The sequence below is a fragment of the Leucoraja erinacea genome, chromosome 16, assembly GCF_028641065.1.
Source record: "Leucoraja erinacea ecotype New England chromosome 16, Leri_hhj_1, whole genome shotgun sequence".
Lineage (NCBI taxonomy): Eukaryota > Metazoa > Chordata > Chondrichthyes > Rajiformes > Rajidae > Leucoraja > Leucoraja erinaceus.
In genome coordinates, this window is record NC_073392.1 from 21523856 (window position 1) to 21548425 (window position 24570).

Here is a 24570-nt window from a genome sequence, read left to right on the forward strand (position 1 = left end):
CATTTGCTCTCACACTCTCCTTTCTCCCGAGATACCCCTGCCCTAAATCTTGCAAGCACCCTCATCTACTCCCCCAGTCCTTGCCAATAGACGGAAGGGGAGATAAGTTGACATTCTACCATCAATATTAATGGTAGACAAAAATGCTGGAGAAACTCAGTGCCTTGATGGAGTGCCTTGATCATTTCTTGTGGTAACAGGCCACCCTAAAACACTTTACAGCCACATAAGCATTTCTGCGTGTGACCACTATTAAAGGGAAATGGGGCAGCCAGTATTTGCCAAGTCATGCCTCGTGGACATAGTTTATAAAAAAACATATTATACTATTGATTGAGGAAATCTTTGCAATAGTGAGGTAGGATCTCCTGCATTCATACAGGAAGATACACAATGTCCGAGTTTAATTTGTCCAATTGCCAGCTGACAATATTCCATCGATGCTGGTGTCCTGATTGTGTGCCAACTCTTGAGCACCCAAGTAATGGCTCCTAGGTGAGGGTGAGATGAATTGTACCATGCTGACAAACATGGTTAATACAGTTGTTTATTCTCTCTTGGAGTTGGTTCCTGGAAGGCCATCGAGTATCCGGTGCATTTTCCATGCCTGCACATAGCTTCGTTGGAATTGCTTGTTGTGGCTCCAGTGCTAACGAGCCAACACCTCGAGGAATTCTACATGTAATTAAGCTGTGGGAGATATTACTAATTGTTTGTTTTTTTAAATCCAGCAGATAGCACAGATAACTCCGACCTGGAAGATGACGTCATCCTGTCTCTGAATGAATGAATGTTCAATGTGAATTGTTGGACCCAGCAGGAATCTAGGTCCAGATGCAAAGCACGCCCCTCACTGGGGAAAACAGAGCAAAGCAAACGTAATGAACGTTTTATTTCAGGCTCCACCAGTTCAGTCTTGAAATTTACACACACAGGGAGGGGAAAACTAAAACAGAACTAATTATCAAAGCAGTGGTAACTTTCCCGTCAAGTTGTGTGAAACTGCAGGGACCCTTCAGCTCCTGCAGGCTGTGGAGCCGTGGAATAATCTTGCCTCCGAGGTTGTGCTCAGTATGGCCATCACACCTTCAGGAGATAGGCACAGTGCATTTAAAACAGAACCGTTTTTTAAAATGGATTTTCTAGGAGACATCTGTTTATATGCGTGTGTGTTTGTGTGCGTGTGTGTGTGTGTGTGTGTGTAAATATATATATGTGTATATATATATATATATAGAAGACAAAGGAGCCATATATTGAGAGTGGTCATAATGAAGAGATGGGCTGTAATTTTCTATTTGTAATGTCACTGAGTAAAGCTTTCAAACCAAGCTCAATGCCCTGCTCACTGCATCTTGCTAATGCTCCTGTTTTAACATTACTGCCTGTGTTTTAACATTAGGGGCCCTCTCAATCAGTGTTACAGAAAATAGTTTGTATTTTAGTTGCCATGATCTCTTGGGTGTAATAAATGTTGGTAAATTGGTCAGGATCCTGAGACACACAAGATGAACAGATGTGCCAATAAATGATCAGTTTTAATTGAACTTTCATGTGACTAATGTGAATAACAATTTTGGCCCAGTGTTTCCCTCGTATCTGCCACATTTCATCCAGATACAATCTGCATTGACAATCAAGCTACACTGAGTATCAGCAATCTATGTTCTTTTTATTTTACCATGAACCAGTTTTATTGCCTCCCTTGATGTATCTAGCACCAATCCAATCACCTTTCCAGCAGACCAGGAGAGTGGGGATAAAACAAGTCACCACGGTGCTTCACAACTGAAAAGATTGAATGGGTTTCATGGATTGAATTGTTTCCTTGCTGGACAGTGAGCTTATAACTATCTGGTTGCGATTCGGAGAGGTTAGTCTTGATTTCTGAGTGTATGAGCACAATTCCCATGGCAGTTGTAAATGAAGTGTTAGCTGTACACATTCCCAAATGTTTTTGAAAAATGTATTCAAACTACATGTGATGCAAAGCATGCAAGGTGTTCCCATGCAGACAAGTAAAAAACATTTACACATTATCTTTGCTCCTTGTTCATTGTTAAACATATGCAGTAATGAGGATATACAGTAATGATGAAGACCAATGTGCCAAACACTGTCCGGTGAAATGACTAAATAAACATCACATAGAGCTAGTGACTTGAGCATCAGTTGGTTGAATAACAGGGGTACTCTGCTTCTTTGGCACCAACCTAGCAATGTTAAAGATTGTCATGTGTCCCACTATCAGTACATCTATCACAAGCAATTCTGACAAAGATTATGGTAGTTTGAATTGTTTCGTTTTAGTTTGCAGCTTGCTTTAAATGTGAAAGATTTAAATCGAAACAATATTCCAGTATGAACCACCTTTCACTTCGCTCCCGTATCATCTGATATTTCCTCTTTTGTCACCACATTTTCTTCGTGCCAGCAAATTCCATTCTGACAGGATCTGAATTTCAATCATGGGTTGATACATGTGGAAGGGAATAGACTTTCATCCCTGAGGTGCAAGATACTATATAGCGATTAACAAACATCAGGACATTATTCCTTGGGAATGTAAACCACATTAGTTTATACCGCACTATTTTCAACAATCTGAGTGATAGATCATTTGTTACCTTTTTGAATTGACTCGTGTTCCTAGATCAGGAGAGGATGATGTATTCTATTTCCATCAAAATGTTGATTTTTGCCATGGCACTGTAATTCTTTCAGTGATGTTTACTGTTTTCCCTGGGTGTTCTTTTATGCAATCGCGTTTTATGCAGGTGTGGTCGTCTAGCTGACTTCCAGATAATGTGCTCACAAGTTGACAGCCGAGACAGTAACTAAGTCAATTTGACACCTGAGTCAGCAACTAAGATGGCAGATTTTAGATCACATCCTTCCACGCATTCTCCTCACCATTCTCACCACCACCATTTTGGCAAATAATCCCAGGATGAAGCCTGGTTAGAAGCCTAGCTTATCCAAGCAGAATAATTGTGATCTGGTCTCTCAATTGCTGTAGTAACAGCATTGTATGCGAAGGAGTAGAACATTGCAGCTCTTCAAATTTGTTAGCCTATGTGCATTAAGTGGGTAAAATGCTCAGCATCTGTCCCTTATGAAAGAAATTGTGTATTATTTGGGGAGTTGGATTATTTGAGTGGGTGATACCGAGCTTACAAACTTATCAAGACCCAGCTACTGGAGGGACTGGAAAATCGTAGTTTTGAAGTCACCTTTATGGTGCAGTAAACTTAGGTGGCCATTCAATGGTTAATATAAGAAATGTTATACCAATAAAGCTGGAGAGATTTATGTCCTCGTTTTACTAATGAGCCTTGGGCTGTGTACAAAATATAAATGCTCTTAAATCCCATTCACTTTCACAAATCTGAATGTCTCGATACTTTAAAGCACCCTTTAACAATTTCCACAACAATATTCAAATACAACAAACCAGCAAATAAAAGCGTGGCCATCAGGGACAAGTGTACCTAGTCTTCAAAAGCCATGTGGTGGAGCAAGAGATGAGTGTGCGCAGGGTTTTTGTATATTCAACCCATGCTATCCCAGCCCGGGTGCTGTTTATTAAGAAACTGCAGAAGGAGATTTACTAGCTAATGCAAGAAATCTCTCTGGATGGGAGGGTCTTTGTGTATAATTAACCCTTGCTACTCTGCAGCAGGAATGTTTATGGAGCAATATTGAGGGAGTTCCCTTGGTTTTATTCTGCATTGTAAACCATCTAAACAGTGCTGATGATATTCTTAAATTCCTAATGGAAAAGGTTATTTTTCCCCTGTATAGTCATCTATCTCACCAACATAAAACTCCAGGTGAACCTATTGCCCCAAAATAGTCTTGATCATAATAAATGAGATAACAAATGCAATCTTTGAATGGGAAGTAAGATGTTAACCAGCCTTGTATACCCATACTACTTTGAACAATAGCATAAGTGAGCCAGGTCAAGAATAGCTTGTTACTGCACCACTATTGACTGGGCTCTCAAGACTGAGGTAATGGTACTACTCAAGTAGTCCTACTAAGCATGCAGATGGAATAAAATGTTGCCCCCTTGCTACAGCTTCTGCTTTTTGATCAAATTCTCAAGACAGAGATGGTAATGGTTACACAGAAAAGCTGGAGAAACTCAAGTAGCAGCATCTATACGAAGGAAATAGGCAACGTTTCGGGCCGAAACCCTTCTTCAGACTGAAGAAGGGTTCGGCCCGAAACGTTGCCCCTTGCTCCTAGACAGCTTCTCCAGCTTTTCTGTTGATCGAAATTAGCATCTGCAGTTCCCTCTTAAACAGAGATGTGTAGATGCTGGTTTACAAAATAAAAGTGCTGGAGTAACTCAATGGGTCAGGAAGCATCTCTGGAGAACATGGATAGGTGACGTTTTGGGTTGGGAAGACTGAACAGCTCTCTGCCACTAAGTGGTGCTGGAATACATGAATACTGTTTACATGCAGCAGTAGCAGAACAAGTGATGTCATTGCTTCAAAAGAAGCAATCTTGTTATTTTCTCATCTTTTACAAAAATTAGTTAAGAAGTACGGGGTCACTGCTTGGCTCTGAAATGGACTGTTAATATAAGTGCACATGTCACTACAAATTTTCCTTGTGGAAAACAATATATAAAGCAAAACATTGAAAGCTCGTTAATGAGCAAGAAAAATGAGCAAGAGCCAGATCTGGTTTTCTGCGTTTAGCTAGAGATGCGTTAATTTCTTTTGTGCATTTTCTGTAATTTACAAGCGTGTGATACAAAGCACAAAATAAAGCTGTAAAAAGATTAGGCCTTGTACAGAATTCAGTTGAAATATTTTTATTACTGAAAATAAAACAAATAAAGACCAAGGAATTGTATCCATCTGTTTCTGTTATTAGCCTGGACATTTATGCTTTATCAGAGAATAAACTGCATATCTTCTGACCTCAAGAAATCTGAAATATCTTTGTAGCCATTGAACTACTCTTGATCTCTGACCTCGGATTTAAGTAGGAACCTTGACAGTTTGGACATGGCAAATTCCACAAGCAACGGTGAAATGGATAACCATTTTAATTGCTTTAGTGGTGAAGAATTGGCTATGACCCACAAATTTTGTGTGCTTTTTTCAATTGGTGCCTTAAAATTAATCCTGCTAGTCAAGAGATAGGTAGGATCTGAGTTTAACACCTTGGAACTAGCATTGCTGAGAACACAATAATCCTTCTGTACCACACTGAAATGTCAAGCTGGAATATGAGCTCATGTCTCTGAATTAAACTGGTGATTATGCTTTTAAAAATTCTTTAATCCAGAACCGATCATACATTTATTTTCACTTTCAAAATTAGAGTACTTGAATGTTTAACTTGCATGTCAGTTTTGCTGCTTATCACATAATGTGACTGGACCAAATAAATCATTATCTTTATTGCTTTCCTCTCCCATATTTCTGTGGCAATGCATGATCATCCTGGAATGTGAAGTTAACTCTTGGCTTCCTTCTGCCAGTTTAAACAGTTTTCTGAAACCTTTTCCCCTCCCTCCACCCAGCCATTCTCGTGAGTTCTTACATGTTTGTCACAGATTGGGAACATCTTGTTGGATGCCTTGTCTGCTTCTCTTTGCCTGAATTCCTGTATTTTCTTTTCCCTAACACGGTATATGAACCCTTTACCTTTATTTCCCATTTGCTTGATCCCATCTCTGACTTGTTTCTGCCTCTTGCTCTTTTATTCAAATTGATTTAGCTTATTTGCACATGTACTGAGGTACAGTGAAAAGCTTTTTGTTGCATGCTGTCCAATCTGTTGACCACTCAACATTCTACTCTGCCCCTGCATTATCTGATAATTTGCTGTTATTAATTACTAACACCATCTTTCACATTCCCCATTACCCCAGAAGGCCCATGCTTGGTTCTGTTTTCATGTAATTGTGTTGCCTTCCTATAACTCATTCATGTTTTGAGGTGTAGTGAACAGCTTTGCTTTTCATACTATCCAAACAGATTAAATATACTGTACATAAATATAATCAAGTTGAAGTCATACAATAGACAGAACAAAGGGGAAGTGCAGAATATAGTTCTCAGCATTGTAATGCATCAGTTCCATATGTCCACAACAACTTGGGTGAATCAGACAATAACCTAGCTTACGAAAGGACAGTTTAGACGTCTGATAGAGGGGAAGAAACTGTTCCTGTATCTGATGGTCTGCTTTCTACCAGGCGGAAGCATGGAGAAGAAGGAATGACGGGTGGGATAAGTCTGATTATGTTCTCTACTGTTTTGAGGCAGTGTGAAGTATATACTGGGGTCAATGGTGGGAAGTCTGGTCTGTGTGATGGACTGGATGACAACTCTGCAATTTTTTGCAGTCTTGATCGGAGCTGACCCAAACCAAGTTGTTATGCAACCTGACAGTATGGTTTCTATTGTGCAGCTGTAGAAGAATCATGGAGATATGGTAAATTTCCTCAGGAAATAGAGGCCTCAATGTGACCAGATCATTTCTAATATATTAATGCCAAGGAACCTGATGCACTCGACCATTTCCACTTTAACTCAATTGTAGCTGATTGCATAGAACAATAGGTGCAGGAATAGGCTATTTAGCCCTTTGAGCCAGCACTGCCATTCAATATGATCATGGCTAATCATCTAAAATCAGTACCCCATTCCTGGTTTTTCTCCATATCCCTTGATTCCTTTAGCCTTAAGAGCAAAATCTAACTCTCTTGAAAATATCCAGTGAATTGACCACCATTGTATTATGTGGCATAAACTTTGACAGATTCACAACTCTCTGGGTTAAAAAAAATATTCCTCATCTCTCCTAAATGGCCTACCCCTTATTCTTAAACTGTGATCCCTGGTTCTGGACTCCCTCAACATCTGAAACATTTTTTTCTGCATCAAACCTGTCCAATCCTTTGAGAATGTAATATGTTTCTATAAGATCCCCTCTCCTAAATTCCAGTGAATACAAGCCCAGTCGACACATTCCTTCATCATATGTCAGTCCTGCCATCCCAGGAATTAACCTGGTGAACCTATACTGGATTCCCTCAATAGCAATAATGTTCAACTGGAGTAGGACCTCCTTGCTTCTAAACTCAAATCTTCTTGCAATGAAGGCCAACATGCCATTTCTTCAGTGCCTGCTGTACCTGCATGCTTGCTTTCAGTGACTAATGTACAATCACACCCATATCTCGTTGCACCTCCCCTTTTCCAAATCTGACAACATGCAGATAATAATCTGCTTTCCTGTTCTTGCCAACAAAGTGTATAACCTCACATTTATCGACATTATACTGCATCTGCCCACTCATCCAACCTATCCAAGTCACCCTGCATCCTTAACGCAGCTCACACTGCCACCCAGCTTTGTGTCATCTGCAAACTTGGAGATATCACATTTAATTCCCTTGTTTATATCGTTAATATATATTGTAAATAACTGGGGTCCCAGCACCGAGCCTTGTGGTACCCCACTAGTCACTGCCTGCCATTCTGAAATTCACCTGTGTCTGATTGTAAGGGACCTACATTTGTCTTCACTAATCGTTTCCTTTTTATGTATCTAAAGAAGCTTTTAGGGTCAGTTTTTATATTCCCCGCAAGCTTTCATGCTCTTTTTTCACTCTCTTAATTAACCATTTTGCCTTCCTCTGTTGAGTTCTAAATTTTTCCCAGTCCTCCGGTTTGCTGCTTCCTCGGGCCAATTTATATGCTTTTTGGATTTAACACTATCCTTGATTTCCCTCATTAGCCACGGTTATGCTGCCTTCCCCGTTTTATTTTTTCGCTAGACAGGGATGAACAATTTTTGGAATTCATCCGTGCTTTAAATCTTTGCCATTGCATCTCCACCATCAACCCTTTAAGTATAATTTGCCAGTCCATCCTAGCCAATTCCTGTCTCATATCTTCAAAGTCTCCTTTCTTTAAGTTCAGGACCCTAGTCTCTGAATTAACCGTGTCACTCTCTATCCCAATGTAGAATTACCCCATATTATGGTCACTTGCCCAAGGGACTCTGCACAACAAGATCGCTAACTAATCCCCATTACACAATACCCAGTCCAGGATGGCCTGCCCTCTAGTCGGTTTCTCTACATATTGATTTAAAAAACCATCCCATATACATTCCAAGAAATCATCCTCCTCCCCAGCGCTGCTACCAATTTGGTTGGCCAATCTATATGTAGATTAAAGTCACCCATTATAACTGCTGTACCTTTGCTACACGCATCCCTAATTTCCTGCTTGATGCTATCCCCAACCTCCCTACTGCTGTTTGGTGGTCTGTATACAACTCCAACAAGCGTTTTCTGCCCTTCACTATTTTGCAGTTCTACCCATACTAATTCTACAGCATCCAAGCTAATGTATCTCCTTGCTATTGCATTCATCTTCTCTTAAACCAGCAATGCCACCCCACCTCATTGTCCTTTCTGTCTATCCTTCCTGAATATTGAATACCCCTGCATGTTTAGCTCCCAGCCTTGGTCATCCTGGAGTCATGTCTCCGTAATTCCGACTATATCATATTCCTTAACTACTAACTGCACATTCAATTCATCCACCTTATTACGAATGCTCCTCGCATTAAGGCACAAAGTTTTCAGGTTTGTTTTTCGTATCTCCCTTCTACCTTTTGCTCTGTCCTCCTTTTATGGCCCTCTGTCTCCTTGCATTGGTTCCCATCCCCCTGCGCTGTAAGTTTAAACGTGACCTTTCCTACACTCCCGTTAACTGCACGCATACGCTTCCATGTTGTTGACTCCACCGCAACCCCCCCCCCCCAACTGTTAAGTTCAAACCCACCTGTGTAGCACTAGCAAACCTTTGCGGCATGTACTTCTCCAGACTTCCTGAAGTCGAACTAGCTCTTTTGTCTCGCTGACATTGAGGAAGAGGTTATTGTCCTGACACCAGGTCATCAAAAATGCTGCCAGCATCATCAAGGACCCGCACCATCCTGGCCACACATTCATCTCTCTGCTGCCATCAGGTAGAAGGTACAGGAGCCTGAAATCTACAACATCTAGGTTCAGGATAGGCTTCTTCCCCACAGCCATCAGACCATTAAACACAACTTCAAACAAACTATGAACTATAACAGCCCATTACATTTTATTTGTGTATTTATGTGCGTATATATATATATTCTATGGTATATGGTCACACTGAGGGGGGGGGGGGGAAGAAAGGAAGAGGCGGAGACAATAGGCTATGTGGGAGAGCTCGGAAGGGGGAGGTGAAGGAGGGAGAAAGCAAGGTCTACCTGAAATTAGAGAAGTCAATGTTCATACCGCTGGGGTGTAAACTACCCAAGCGAAATATGAGGTGTTGTTCCTCCAATTTACGCTGGGCCTCACTCTGGCAATGCAGGGGGCCCCAGGACAGAAAGGTCAGATTCAGAATGGGAGAGGGAGTTGAAGTGCTGGGCAACCAGGAGATCAAGTTGGTTAGTACAGACTGAGCGGAGGTGTTGGGCGAAGCGGTCGCCGAGCCTACGCCTGGTCTTGTTCAGCCATGTACGTGCCTTGTCCTTCCACTTCACCCCCAACCTCCCTCCCGCAGTCCTTTTTTGCTTTGGGAAACTTTTTAAGAAAAGCAGTTGTTGCTAAAATCTTCTTGTAAACCTGAGTTGAAGTGTTAAAGATATAATGTGCTGTTACAGTGTTTGTGATTAAACATCAATAGGATCACTCAGAAGATCTGCATGCCAGAACTACATTATTTCTGAAGAAGGATTCCAACCCCAAATGTCACCTATCCCTTTCCCTCCACAGATGTTGCCTGATCCATTCAGTTCCTCTGGCACTTTGCGTTTTATACATTTTATTTTTCTGCACTGCACTTTAATTGAGGGCAGAGTGAATCTTCGACATTTTGAACAATATAACCACCGAGTGGCTCAACAGTGCTGCGAGTGCAGCCATTGCCACATTTCTTAAGCGTATAATGAAATAATAAAATTTGCTTTTTGTAGGCAGTACTTCCCATTGATTTCCTGCTGTGAGTTACAATGGATTCCTATCCATTTAGAAAGTAGCCATTTTATGTTTTGCCCTAACAATGGCTCATTCTGAGAGATGTTGTATAAACTGGATACTTGCTGTCTACCCTAATCCCATCTTGCTCTGGACCTGTCAGATTGTGGTAAACTGATGAAATATAAAAGCTAGTAAATACATGAGTGTTTGTCGAAACATTGACAAAATTACTGCTCCTCCATTTTACCCTTGCACATACTCAGTCTCCATAGCAACGACCCAAGTTGCTGCTGCTGCTGCTGCTGCTGCTGCTGCTACTGAGAATCAAGCATGCATTTTTTTTAAACCACAGTACTAAAATCAAGAACAATGAAATACTGCAAGTCTATCCCGAGTGATTTGAAAGTGGCCTTGCACAACGTAGGATGAACCTTTGAGGTTTGAGTGTCTGATTCTGTGAATTAGAACCATGTTCTTGAAAGGGAGAGTGAGTACATGGCAGTCACTGGTGCATTGTCTTGTCTTTCCTCTGGTGCACCTCATGCATGTGCTAGGGGTGGGGGAAGGGCAGCTCTCGGCCATATTTAGAAAGCAACTGCTGAATGTGATCAGTTCCAGTGGCTGAAGTCCCACAGGGCCTGGCTCTCTGCATTGGGCACGTGACCCAGATTGTTCTTCGGGCTCCCTGACACAAAGGCGGCTGCCAGCAGCAGCCCAGAACAAGCCATCAGTTCTGCAATGAGTGGGGGGAGGGAAAACAATAAGACCTTGAGAGGCCGCAGCTGTCTCCCCGAGGTCCCCACCTTGGTTCTATAATAAGGTGAAACCATTGACCATTAACTGTTTCAGTGCTGAGACTCATTTGGACGATGGCAGTGATTAATGGACAAGATAAAAACAGAATATGTTGCAAACTCCCAGAAGGTCAAAGTGTGGAGACACTGACAGGAACTCGCTAACATTGATTGGACTAGGTTGTTTACAGGCAAAGCATCAGTGAGATGCTTTCAAAAGAGTTTAGTTTAGTTTAGAGATACACTGCGGAAACAGGCCCTTCGGCCCGCCGAGTCGACTCCCCCACGTCGATGTTGTCAAGCTGGAAAGGAAGCAGAGAAGATTTACAAGGATGTTGCCAGGGCTAGAGATTCTGAGCTATAGGGAGAGGTCGAGTAGGCTGGGACTATTCCTTGCAGCGCAGGAGGATGAACGGTGATCTTATTGAGGTGTATAAAATCATGAGAGGAATAGATCGGGTAGATGCTCAGAGTCTCTTGCCCAGTGTAGGTGAATCGAGGGCCAGATTCCTAGTAAACCTTTTCCCCTTCACCTTAAACCTATGTCCTCGAACATAGGTTTAAGGTGAAGGGGAAAAGATTTAATAGGAATCTGAGGGGTAACTTTTTCACACAAAAGTGGTTGGTGTATGGAACAAGCTGCCAGAGGAGATAGTTGAGGTAGGGACTATCCCAACATTGAAGAAACAATTAGACAGGTATATGGATAGGACAGGTTTGGGGGGATATGGACCAAATGCTGGCAGGTGGGCCGGTGTGGGCAAGTTGAGACGAAGGGCCTGTTTCCACACTCTATGACTCTATGACCAGCGATCCCCATACACATACACTATCCTACACACACTAGAGACAATTTTTACAACTTTACCAATTAACCTAAAAACCTAAACACTGTAAAGCAGCAACTCTACCACCCCAAATGTGGTGACAAGAGTGAGGGCATGCATGTTCGCGTTGGAGTGAAAGACAAAACAGGTGGGAGTAAGGAAGGTCATCGGTTCAAATGTTGTGAAGAAAGGTCTCGACCGAAACAACACCCATTCCTTCTCACCAGAGATGCTGCCTGTCCCGCTGAGTTACTCCAGCATTTTGTGTCTGTTCATATGTGATAGGAGCAGAATTGGGCCATTCGGCCCATCAAGTCTATTCCACCATTCAATCAAGGCTGATCTATCTCTCCCTCCTAACACCATTTTCCTGCTTTCTCCCCATAACCCCTGACACTCTTACTAATCAAGAATCTATCTCTGCCTTAAAAATATCCATTGACGGCCTCCACAGCCTTTTGTGGCAATGAATTACACAGATTCACCACCCTTGCTTGGATGACGATAAACTAAGGCTCTGGTCAGGAAAAGGAAGGTGGTATTGGGCAGGTGTAGGCCGCTGATATCAAGTGTATCACTGAATGAGTTTCAAGAACTGAGCATAAGGAAGAAATAAAGATGGCAACAAGGAGATGGGAGATAGTACTGGTAAACAATACTAAGGAAAATCTAAAGAGATTTTATGTACAACAATGGAAAGAGCAAGTAGAACCCCTCAGAAATCAAAGTGGTCATCCCTGTGTGGACCTGCAGGAGATGGGCAAGGTCCTTAATGAGTATTTCTCCTCTGTTTTTACTGTGGAGAAAGACATAAAGATTGGGGAACTTTGGACATTTAATGGAGCTGTCTTATGTTTAGTTTGGAGATATAGCACAGAAACAAGCCCTTCTGACCACAGAGTCCATGCCAATCAGTGATCCCCATTAACACCAAGCCAATTAACCTACAAACCTGTATGTCTTTGGAGTGTGGGAGGAAATCAAAGATTTTGGAGAAAACCCACACAGATCACAGGAAGAACGTACAAACTTCGTAAAGACAGCACCCGTAGTCAGGAACAAACCCAGATTTTTGGCGCTGTAAGGCAGCAACGCTACTGCTGTGCCACCATGCCACCACTCCGTATTACGATCGAGGAGGTGCTGAATGTCCTAAAGTGTAGGATGGTAGATAAATCTCCCAGACCAGATCAGATATTTTTGAGGATACCGTGGGAAGCTAGAGAAAAAATTGTGGGCACTTAGTCTGAGGTATAAAAATCATCATAAGACATGGATGAGGTGCCGGTAGATTGCAGGGTGGCTAATGTTGTGCCTTATTAAGAAGGGCTGCAAAGAAAAGCTTGGGAACTATAGACCAGTGACGCTATCTCTGATAGGCAAGTTAATGGAGGGGATTCGGAAGGATAATATATATTTGCATTTGGATAGACTGGCTAATTTAGGATAGTCAGCATAGTGTTGTATATGGGAGATCTCAGTCTTGCTACTTAAAATATTTCCAGATGTATCACCTTGTCAAATGCATTCTGGAAATCACAGCCAGGTTGCATTTATCCAGGAGTTGCAAATGGAAAGTCACAGTAGAAGCAGCGGAAGATGATTAGGCCTAGGAAATACCCCTGATGACCTCTTGCAGTGATGTCCTGGGGCTGGGATGATGGACTTCCAACTACCACAGCTATCTTCCTCTGTGTGACATATGACTCTTGTCAGTGACTAGTATTCCTCTTGGTTTCATTGATTTTGATCTGGGCTCCTTATTGTCAAATTAATTCATCTCACATCAGGAATTCAGCTCCTGGATTTCTCATTTGGTCAAAGGATGTGATATCAAGCGGCTAAAAACCCAAACACAGCCCCGCTGAGCAAGTTATTGGGGAGTAAGTGTTGTCTAATAGCACTTCAATGGGTAACCTCTTCCACATTATTGATAATTGGAAGTACACCAAATGGGCAAAATTAGCCATATTGTGTTTGATGTAAGTGAACAGGGCAGACCTAGGCAATTTAGCACAATACTGGACAGATGCCATTGGCAAATGCATTAAAACAGCTTGGTCAGTAGTGCAGATGGTTTTGGGGCACACGTGTGCAGTGTTACCACTGGGATGTCATTGGGACCAGGAACCTTTGATGTGTCCCATGCCGTCAGTCGCTTACTGATAATCGTGCAGTGAGATGAATTATTGAAGGCAGGAATTGTGACTTTGCAATTTGTCCAGATGGGCCATCTGCTTTGGAGCTTGGGCTGGAAGTTTGCTTTATCTTTTAATTGTGTCCATGTATTTACAAACCTGTATGCACATGCATCTGTGGGAATGGGTTTGGGCTGTGTGTTAGTGAGTTGATGTTTTGTTGGGTGTGCACACAGGTTAGGCCAGTTTTGGCAGAACTGTGTCATTTCAATTAAGTCAGCCTGAGCCAAAGCATGCACAAATTAGAAACTCAAAATTCTACAAATTCTGGAAATTTGAATTAAGACAGAAAGCTCTGGAAATAATTATCAGGTCAGACATTTATTTTGGAGGCAAAGTTTATATTTCAAATCAATGACTTGTTATTAGTGAAGGTGATCTAATCCAGGTATTTACAGCAAACAGTTTGATGTAGAAAAGATGGCCAGTGAGAGCTGATGTATCACCTCTGACTCAAACATACCTCATATTTACAGGAGTCACAGAGGAATGATATCAGGGCATCACACTGGTGAATCATTCTGCTATCTCAGATCCTGATACTAGTTGCCATTGGCAATAAAAATGAAGTTGCACGGGCAATGTTCAGACATTTTTGATAAGTGGCAGCAACCTTTGGAATATTGTGAACAATTCTGGGCACCATATCTGAGAAAGGATGTGCTGGCTCTGGAGAGGGTCCAGAGGAGGTTTACAAGAAGGTGGGGGTGGGGTGGGGTGTGTGTGTGTCCGTGTCCTTTCGGCAGTGCACATTTTGAGCAGGGGTGGCATTTTGAAGTAATTGCCGAGAGTTGGGGTAACTGTGAGTGCGTCCCCTTTGAGCAAAGATCCTATAGCAGATATAGCAGATATAGGATATTTGCCTTTGAGTGTCGACTCTGCTCCAGGCTTTGGCCCTGGTGCAGCAGCCGCGCGGCTGCCCATTGGCTGAACGTCGCCAACAGCAGCTACATTGCGGAGTCCGCAGCGCGGTGACGGCTTTACAGAGAATCGCAGTTGTGCGGATCCTGGTGACCCGAGCACTCGCCGATTTGTTCTGGTGAGTCCCAATCTGTGCCAAGGACCCCCGCTCGCCCCACCTCGCCTCTTCCCCCTCCTCCCAATGTGTACTTTTCCCGTTTCCCCTTGCTGCCGGATCATCTCTTTCCCTCCCGCCTTGATCCCTTGTCCTCCTCCACCAGCCCATCTCCCACTCCATCCGCGCAAACGGGTGCGTTTGATGTGTTGTTGGAGGCTGTGGGCACACAGCTATGTTTGTTGAACGAGTGTGCGGCTGCATTTCTACACTGAAGACGTTTACCCCAATCGTTGCAGAGTTGCCTGGTCTCAGCTGGTTATGGATTTTTAAGTTGCTCTTTGATTAAAGAGGAGGTTTCTGCCGATTGTGCAGGATTAGGCCTCGTTCTAATACCTGACCGTTAGGGTGGCTAATCTTGGCAACAAAACTGACCGTTAGAGTTAGGAGAGTGACAGAGAGAAAAACATCTTTCAGTTTTTTGTGTTGGTGATGTATGTTAGTTTACTGCTATTACTGTTTATGAGGACTGAGGGGCGCTCCTATGTCGCACATGAATTTATAGCTTCCTGCTAAAGCTGCCTGGATACCTCATTGTATAATGTTATGAGGAAACTTCGATGGGGTTACACGTGTTAAATGCAGGCCCAGGCTATTATCAGGCCAAATGTTGCTGTGTTTTAGGTGCTAGAAGAAATGAGTCTTTGCTACTTACTTGTCACATTGGCTTCATTTAAATGCTCTAGGAAATGGTGGACTGCAAGGCCTTCTGGTCCTTGCCCAGAGGTTGATATTTATCGCAGGGTCTACGCAGCAGCTCTTGTCACCCGTCGCTTTGGTCGCTGTGCTTTCAACAATGACGGGTCTGGGAGCTTCTGACAACCCTGCCCATCCATTCCATGGAAGTAGTGAGGGTGTGGTGCAAGTCCCAGGTCAGAGTCGAGAATATAACAAATTATGTCTGCCCTGAGGTGTGGCACTATCAGAGATGCTGTATTTGGATAAAACTTTGCATCTGTATTCTCAACTGGATGTAAAGGGTACTTCAAAAAGGGCAGCACGGAGGGAGCATTGGAGTCCTGGCTGATGTTTGTTATGTGTAAATCTTGCAAGTAAAATTACATTATGGTTACTCTGGGGATGTGTTAGATGGCTTCTACTGATCTTGCTTAAAACAATGACAACTCCTCATTAGTAGTAATCTGAAGCGTTGTAGAACAATGCAGTGTAGGTGTGCTGCAGGATAGCACAAATGTTAAATGTCTATTTAACAGAAAGGTCTTTGACTTGTGACATGCTAATAACGTGCAATGGAATATAGTTCCATTAGATTATCAGATATTTCCAAGTGCACGATTGAACCGTGTTGAGATAGTACCAGCTTTCCCTGCTTAGCCCGAAAGTTGTGAGTTGGTGTACCACATCTTGTGTAAATATTGTTTGGCGCTTATGGAGTGTTCCATTGTCTGGCATCTTTGCCTCCTGGGTGAGTGATCATTCTGAATTTAAGGGGTGTTTCTGCCATGTTAAAAATTATATGGGGACTACATGCGCTCCTTTAGCGTTAGATATGTGCATTAGTATCCCTGCAAAACAACGTTTAGTTTATTTCAAAGGTAGATAAAAATGCTGGAGAAACTCAGCGGGTGAGGCAGCATCTATGGATGAAAGAATAGGTGACGTTTCGGGTCGAGACCCTTCTTCAGACTGATGTGGGGTGGTGGGGGCGGGAAGAAGAAAGGAAGAGGCGGAGACAGTGGGCTGTGGGAGAGCTGGGGAGGGGAAAGAGGGAGAAAGCAAGGACTACCTGAAATTGGAGAAGTCAATGTTCATATCGCTGGGGGTGTAAACTACCTAAGCGAAATATGAGGTGCTGCTTCTCCAATTTACGGTGGGACTCACTCTGGCCATGGAGGAGGCCCAGGACAGAAAGGTTAGATTTGGAATGGGAGGGGGAGTTGAAGTGCTGAGCCACCGGGAGATCAGGTTGGTGTTGGGCAAAGCGATCGCCAAGCCTATGCTTGGTCTCACCGATGTGGAGTAGCTGACATCTAGAGCAGTGGATGCAATAGATCAGGTTGGAGGAGGTGCAGGTGAACCTCTGCCTCGCCTGGAAAGACTGGTTAGGTCCTTGGATGGAGTCAAGGGGGAGGTAAAGCGACAAGTGTAGCATTTCCTGCGTTTGCAAGGGAAAGTACCAGTGGAGGGGGTGGTTTGGGTGGGAAGGGACAAATTGACCAGGGAGTTACGGAGGAAGTGGTCTCTGCGGAAAGCCGAAAGGAGAGGAGATGGGAAGATGTGGGATCCCTTTGGAGGTGGCAAAAATGTTGGAGGATTATCTGTTGTATGTGACAGTTGGTAGGGTGGAAGGTGAGGACAAGGGGGACTCTGTCCTTGTTATGAGTGGGGGGGATGGGGAGTGAGAGCAAAGTTACGGGGTGTAGAAGAGACCCTGGTGAAAGCCTCATCTGTAGTAGAAGAGGGGAACCCCCGTTCCCTGAAGAACGAGGACATCTCCGATGCCCTGGTGTGGAAGTTTATTTCAAAGTAATTTACATGATGTGTAGAGTTTGTGGGTATTTTTGTGTTAAAGGTGCTTTTGATAGGAAAGTCCTTTATAATGATAAGAGGCACAGTTAATAACTTTTGCCTCGATGCCTTTAATGTAGAAGCACTATCTGAGGCATTCGCTGGGCTTGTACAATAAAATTAAGTAGGGTGAGTTCTGAGCCTGGGGCCTTGGCTGATGTTTAGTGATGGGGAACCCTGTTGAAGGGTTGGGTTTGTTTGTGCCATGCTTGACAGAAATGTGTGTGTTTGTTAGCTTCGTCCCAGCACACTGATGCCCTGAATCCTGTTACGTAGCACGGCGTTGTTCAACAAATGCTGTTTTATTTCATCAGCTGCGGAGCCCACTCTTAACTGATCGGAGTCTGTGTGAATCGATAGTGCGTTACTCACTACTTTGGCTGCCCTGGAGGCAGCGGTGAGGGGCGTACAAGGTTAGATGGACGCCTGCATGGGTGAGGCTGCTTGGCAGGGTGGGCTTGGCAGGGAGAACCATCAATGCAAAGTGAGGGCAGTGCATATGGCACTGGTGCCCTTTGTAAAGCCAGTCCTGTGTCTCAGTTATCAAGATTTAAATTGAATTGAAATGCTCCTAAACTAAACATCAGGCTGCTGGGTGGCAGCTCCTGTATTAAAACTCACTGCTCGTCTGCATTCAATCCCAGGAAGCAAAGAAACATTTGCCGTTATAAAGCATTACTGAATCAGGTGTGTATGTAACCATGAAGCGAGCCCATTCTGAAGGGCCTGACGTGTGAGGGGTGAGATTTCATTTCATTTGAGCCTCTATGAGGTTCAAGTGACAAATAAATTGTATTGTGTATTGTGTATTTGCAATAGCTGAGGTGGGTACAGAAGGTTAGTAGAAGGACCAAAGTATACACTCTGCTTTGATATGGCGCTGAGCTGTCGTTGGGAGGTCATTTGCAGGTCACTGGAGTCTGTATTAGACAGTTTGAGAGCTGGGCTTGACCTGAGATGGGGGTTGATAATCCCAGGCAGGATCTCAGGTTGGTTAATAAATAATCTGCAACCCTCTCAAACATGAATGATGCATGTTATTTCAGAAACGAGGCCCTCTTTGTGGAATGATATCCATTGTAATTGGAATGACCTCTTCCACTCACTGACTTTGCTGCCTCCCTGTACCAACTAACAAGCATTACCAAACCACCTGAGGCACGACTCAGAACATCAGCAGGTACTGTGGACTAACTTTGCCCTGAATTCTTTGAGGAGTAATATTTATTAGTGTACTATAGGTAATTCTGTTATTGAGCACAGAAGGAACTGCAGATGCTGGAATCTTGAGTAAAACACAAAGCGTTGGAGTAACTCAGTAGGTCAGGCAGCATCTGTGGAGGGAGGTGACTGAAGAAGGGTCCTGATGTGATCGTCACCTGTCCATTCCACAGATGTATGAACAGCTGAGAGATTCCAGCGCTTTGTGTTTTGCTCTGTCAGCAGGAAGCTTGGGTGTTGTTTCTGAGCCTCTGAGTAGTCTCGGAACCTCTTAGGTAATCTAGCTCCCACCCGAGTAACTATGCTGTGCTACCCGGAGCTGCTTGATACTTGGAGCCCCACCTCTGCTCCCTACCTTGGCATTGGCTTACAATTCTGCTTGAAACTAGGGTCATCCTCCCCAGATTGCCCACTCTCTAGGCTTCCTGGTGCTGTGCATCACCTCCAAGGACCCCATCGAGTTCTGAGAATCTACCATGTGATATTCTTGTAACAAGCCAGCCCTCCAAATTAATGCTGACCTATGATTCCATCACTGTTGTAGCATGGAATGAAGCCACTCCAGTTCTTTTGGATCAGAGTGTGGCCATATGTTGAAACGTGTTTCTGGAAAATCAAAATTCCAGCTTTATAAAATGTTTGACTACCTGAACAATGAGGTGAGCTTTAACATGGGGAGATACAGTGCAGAAACAGACCCTTCTTTGGTAATCAATGTTACAGATCAGATGTTATTGGGATCGCTTTTCTTCCTTCCACTTAATTCTAAGACTGCAGGGTGATGCCTGAGAAAATACAAGGTGGGTGTCATGGAGATACAGCTTTGTAACCTACATCTCTCATTTCCATTTTCCTTAACTAGTCTGATGAAGGGTCTCGACCTGAAAATTCACCCATTCCTGCTCTCTATAGATGCTGCCTGTCCCACTGACTTGCTCCAGCTTTTTGCGACTACCTTTGAAACTGAATCCTTGCTGATTGTTGACCACTTAGGCTAATTTTTCTCAATCACGTGTTTTATTCTCCCCTACACTCTATGGGTAATTTACAGGGGCCAGTAATCCTACCAACCCGCATGTTTTTGGAATGTGCGAAGAAACCAGAGCACCTGGGGGAAAATCGCGCTATCACAGGGGTGAATGTGCAAACTCCATGCTAGCTAATTTGCATTGCAGGCTGATGTCCCATCTCGCCACAAAATGGTGCTGGGGTTTTTTTTTGCATCTTTCTCAGTATGATGTCGTTTGTGAAAGACTATTTGCAACAGTGCAGTGTCCCTTGAGAATTGTGTTCATGACAATCCAAGTATCCATAGTGCAACTTGAACCCACAGCTCTCTGATTCAGAAGCAAGAGGGTAACCAACTGAGCTGCAGCTTGAAATACATAAGCTACTATTGTTGAACGCTGCCTTCCCGTGTATGGTGTCATGAACAGAGGGAGAGGCTCCAGAACAAAGGCCTGCTTATAAAAAAAAATGTCTTCAGCCAGAAATGATGCTTGACATTTTAGTGGCTGAAACGTTTGATCGTGAGTGACATTAGTTTTCTGTAAGCCTCCTCCTAGCCAGAGGTTCTTGGCTGCTGTACGATGGAGGAGGCAGGCAATTACTGAAGGTCGGCATATTTGGGATAGGATGTGTGGGATTGAGGAATGTGAAGAAGTCGCTTGTAATTACCAGCAATGCATCATCGCCTGTTCAATGGGCCACTGTGTGCCCTGGCTGCCTGCAGAAACAAGCAGGTCACAAGGGCGCCATGCTCCTGTGTCTCACAACAAGACTTTGCATTCATAACTTCTACAGGCAAGTTTGTTGTCTGGAGGGTGAGGCAATGTGGGTGGATGACTGATTTGTCCTACAGATAGCGACTGGACATTGACAGAGCAATGTCTGTCCAGATCTCCAACGGACAAATGGGAGCAGGCAGAAAGTGAAGCCACAATTTGTTAAAGGCAAGCGACAGAGTGTGGAGTTATGATCTATGCCTTACAGTTCACTGCAAGGTCCAGGTACCATACCCCACAGTTCAGAATCACAGCATGGTTACAGTACAGGAGGAGGCTCTTTGGCCTATATGACCTTACTTGTTTATCTCAACACTCCAGCTAGTCCCACCACACACTCTCTGCACTGTCGTGGAAACTCCTTCCTTTCAAAAGTGAGTTGAATGAGCATCTGAAAGCTAAGTTGTTTATTTCTGCCACTCCTGCAGTGCATTCCTGTTCTCACCACTTGCTGCGCTTGTTTTTAAAAAGGCTTGGTGTCCCTTGGGTTCTTTAGCCAAATTCCTTTCTTCTGTCTCCTGGGTATTGGCTGCTCCACAAATGTAAACACTTTTTTCACTCTACCAATGGAAACACTTTTTAACTCTGTTATGTCCGTGTACTTTAATATCCCATCAGATCTCTTCAATCCTCCCTCTTCCCTGAACAAGCCTGGAAATGTACAGGTACACACAAAATGTTGTAGTAACTCAGCGGGACAAGCAGCATCTCTGGAGAGAAGGATTGGGTGAGGTTTCGTGTCGAGACCCTTCGTTAGACACAAAACATCACCCATTCGTTCTCTCCAGAGATGCTGCCTGTCCCGCTGAGTTACTCCAGCATTTTGTGTCTATTTTCGATTTAAACCAGCATCTGCAGTTCTTTCCTACACTGGAAATGTACAGCACAAGAACAGCCCCCTTCCCTGCCTATGATGCCTAATCAATGCGAATCACATTTGGCCCATATGCCTTTACACCTTTCCTTTTCAAGTACCAGTCCAAATGCCTTTTAAACATTGTAATTAAACATTGTTTAAACATTGTAAATCTCCACCCCCTCCTCTGGCAGCTCGTTCCAGATATTCACCACCTGCCGTGTTGGAAAAATCTTGCCCCTCCAATCTCTCCTCCCTTAAATCTGTTCCCCACAGTTCTAGAATTCCCTGCCCTAAGAAAAAGGCTGAATATTTACCCTTTCTATGGCCCTCATCATGTTTAGTTTAGGCATAGAGTGCAAACAGGCCCTTCGGCCCACTGAGTCCATGCTATCAGTAATTATTCATACACTAGTTTTATTCTACACACTAAGGACAATTTACAAAAAACAATTGACCTACAAACCTGCACATCTTTGGAATGTGGGAGGAAACCAGAGCACTCGGAGAAAACCCACACAGTCACGGAGGACGTGCAAACTTCATACACACAGTAGCAGTGGTTAGGATCGAACCCGGGTCTCTGGCACTGTAAGTCAGCAACTCTACTGATGCACCACTGTGCTGCTCCTAATCTAAAGTTTTATATATGATTGTCTCTTAGCTCTTGCATTTCAGTGAGAATAAACCTAGGATGTCCAATCTCTCCTTATAATTCCAACACTTCATTCCAGGTATCATCCAGTATATATCTACTGCACTCTCTCTATTACTTACACATCATTTCTGTAGCGTGTTGACCAGAATTGTGCACAATATTCCAAATGCGGTTTAAGCAATGTTTTGTACAGCTGCAACATAACGTCCCAACTATTGTGCTCAATGCCTTGGCCTATGAAGGCAAGCATAGGAAATGATCTCCACTGCACTGAACCGGGACTGAACTCAAGGACCTGCTTTATCTTTTTCCATTACAACCTCGAATCTCCAACCTCTATGGTCACTGTTCTCAAAGTGTCCCTCGGCAATTCCTTCCACCACTTGCCTGTCCTAGATAAGGTCAAGCCCCCTTCCTAATAGGACACTCTACATATTGATTCAGGAAAAACTCTCTTGAATGCATCCCCATCCAAGGCCCTGGTACTGAAGTTATTCTCGTCAACGTTTGAAAAGTTTAAAATCCCCTACTTGTACAGCCCTGCTATGATCTACCTACGAGTCTCTTCCAATTCCTGTGTACTTTTGAGAGGTCTATAGCATAACCCCATTAAAGTGACCAACCTTTTCTTATTTATTTTACCCAAATGACTTAATTGCCCATCAGAGCAGTACTTCCACACCACCCCCTCTTTTTCAACCTCTCTGTCACACCTGAAACTTCTGCATCCTGGCACATCGAGTTGCCATTCTTGCCCATCCATCAATCATATTCCAATGATTGCATCAATATCATAATCCCGTGTGCTCATCCACACACTCGGCCTATCAATTGTGCCAGTGAGATTACTTGTATTAAAACAAATGCAATTAAGCCTGTCGGTCCTCTCATGTTTCCGCACCTCCCACTGTTCCTTGTCCATTCTATTTTCTACATATGAGTCAGCCACCTTACCTGCTGTACTGTCAACAATTCCAGCTCCAGACAATCCAAAATCTCTCATCCTTGTCATCTATTTAGTAAATCTCTTCTGCGCCGTCTTGAAAGACTTTAAATCTTTCCAAATATGTAGTGTCAAGAAATGGGCACTCTACTCTAGTTGTGCCAAACCAGTGTTTTATAAAATGTCGCCATGATTTCCTTGCTCTTGAACTTTGGCTTGATTTATAAAGTGCAGGATTCTGCATACTTTATTACGCCCATTTTCTCAACCTGCCCGGCCACTTTCAATGTGCGATGTAGATGCATGCGGTGATAGACAAAAAAATGCTGGAGAAACTCAGCGACTGAGGCAGCATGTATGGAGAGAAGGACTAGGTGATGTTTCGGGTCGAGACCCTTCTTCAGACTGATGTCGAGGGAGTGGGGGGTGCAGGACTCCTCCATTGCCAGAGTGAGGCCCAGTGCAAATTGGAGGAACAGCACCTCATACTTCACTTTGGCAGTTTACACCCCAGCGGTATGAACTATAATTTTAGATAGCCCTTGCTTTCTCCCTCCTTCCCCTCTGCCTTCCCAGCTCTTCCACAAAGCCTACTGTCGCCGCGTCTTCCTTTCTTTTTCCCGTCCTCCCCACCCCGACATCGGTCTGAAGAAGGGTCTCGACCCAAAACTTCGCCTATTGATGCTGCCTCACTCGCTGAGTTTCTCCAGCAATTTTTGTCCACCTGCAGTTCTTTCTTAAACATGCATGCGATGATATCTCTGCTCCTGTGACCTTTTTAAAGGCGCCCTCTAGTTTGCATTTCATGTTCTTCCTCCCAAAGCATTAAATTTCATAAATGTATCTGTCTGTCTCTGGTTCACTCTGCCCTAAGTTCTGGCATTTTGAAATTGTATACTTCCAAATCATTAATAGATATTAAGAAAAGTAGCATTTGTAGTACTGTCTACCTGGGGACTCTACTGTACATTTCTCTCTGGTTAACCATGTACTGGTGTGATGAAATAACATGTTCATTTAAATGTTTGGGATCTGGAGATCAGGTAGCAAAAAAACAGAAGAAAGTGTAGTGGTCTCTTTTCTCAGGATGGAAATGTCAAGGACTGGAGGGCATGGCTTTAAGATGAGAGGGGAGCAGTTTAAAGGACATGCGCTGGGCAAGTTTTTTTTTCTTACACTGAGATTGGTGGGTGCTTGGAAGGCACTGCCAGGGTGGTGTGGGAGGCAGTTACGATAGTGGCATGTAAGAAGCATTTAGATTGCACATGGATATGCAGGAAGTGGAAGGTTATGGATCACGTGCAGGCCGAGATTAGTTTAACGACATTCTGTTCAGCATGGACATTGTGGGCCAATGGGCCTATTCCTGTGCTGTATTGTTGTCTGTTATCTGTTTAATGGCCAGAGATGAGGGCTTGAGAAGAGGGAGGTTGAATTGGGGATTGCTAGACTAGTGTTGGTTTCTATATACAGGTAATTCTGCTATAATGCATGTTTCTTGAGTGTTGTAAGCTTATGTTGAAGATGTTGGAATTCTAACATTTTCTGGACTAGTGAATTTCTCTGACATCCAAATGCATCAATGTGTTCTGGGACTTTAGTTTAGTTTATAGATGCAATGTGGAAACATGCCCTTCGGCCCATCGAGACTGTGTTGACAGGTGATCACCCATACACTA

General features: G+C 43.5%; 1 protein-coding gene across 3 annotated transcripts in view; it reads left to right on the forward strand.

The window, feature by feature from the left end:
- The window catches only part of LOC129704586 (DDB1- and CUL4-associated factor 1-like), a 59052-nt gene extending 57016 nt beyond the window's left edge, over positions 1-2036 (forward strand). For 2 of the 3 annotated variants that reach the window (XM_055647809.1, XM_055647807.1), the window contains exon 25: positions 732-2036. In XM_055647809.1, coding sequence (XP_055503784.1) covers positions 732-790 — 59 coding nt within the window. In that variant the 3' untranslated portion in view covers positions 791-2036. The remainder of the gene's footprint in view (positions 1-731) is intronic. The other variant, XM_055647808.1, reaches the window with a different exon arrangement.
- The last annotated feature ends 22534 nt before the right edge of the window (positions 2037-24570 follow it).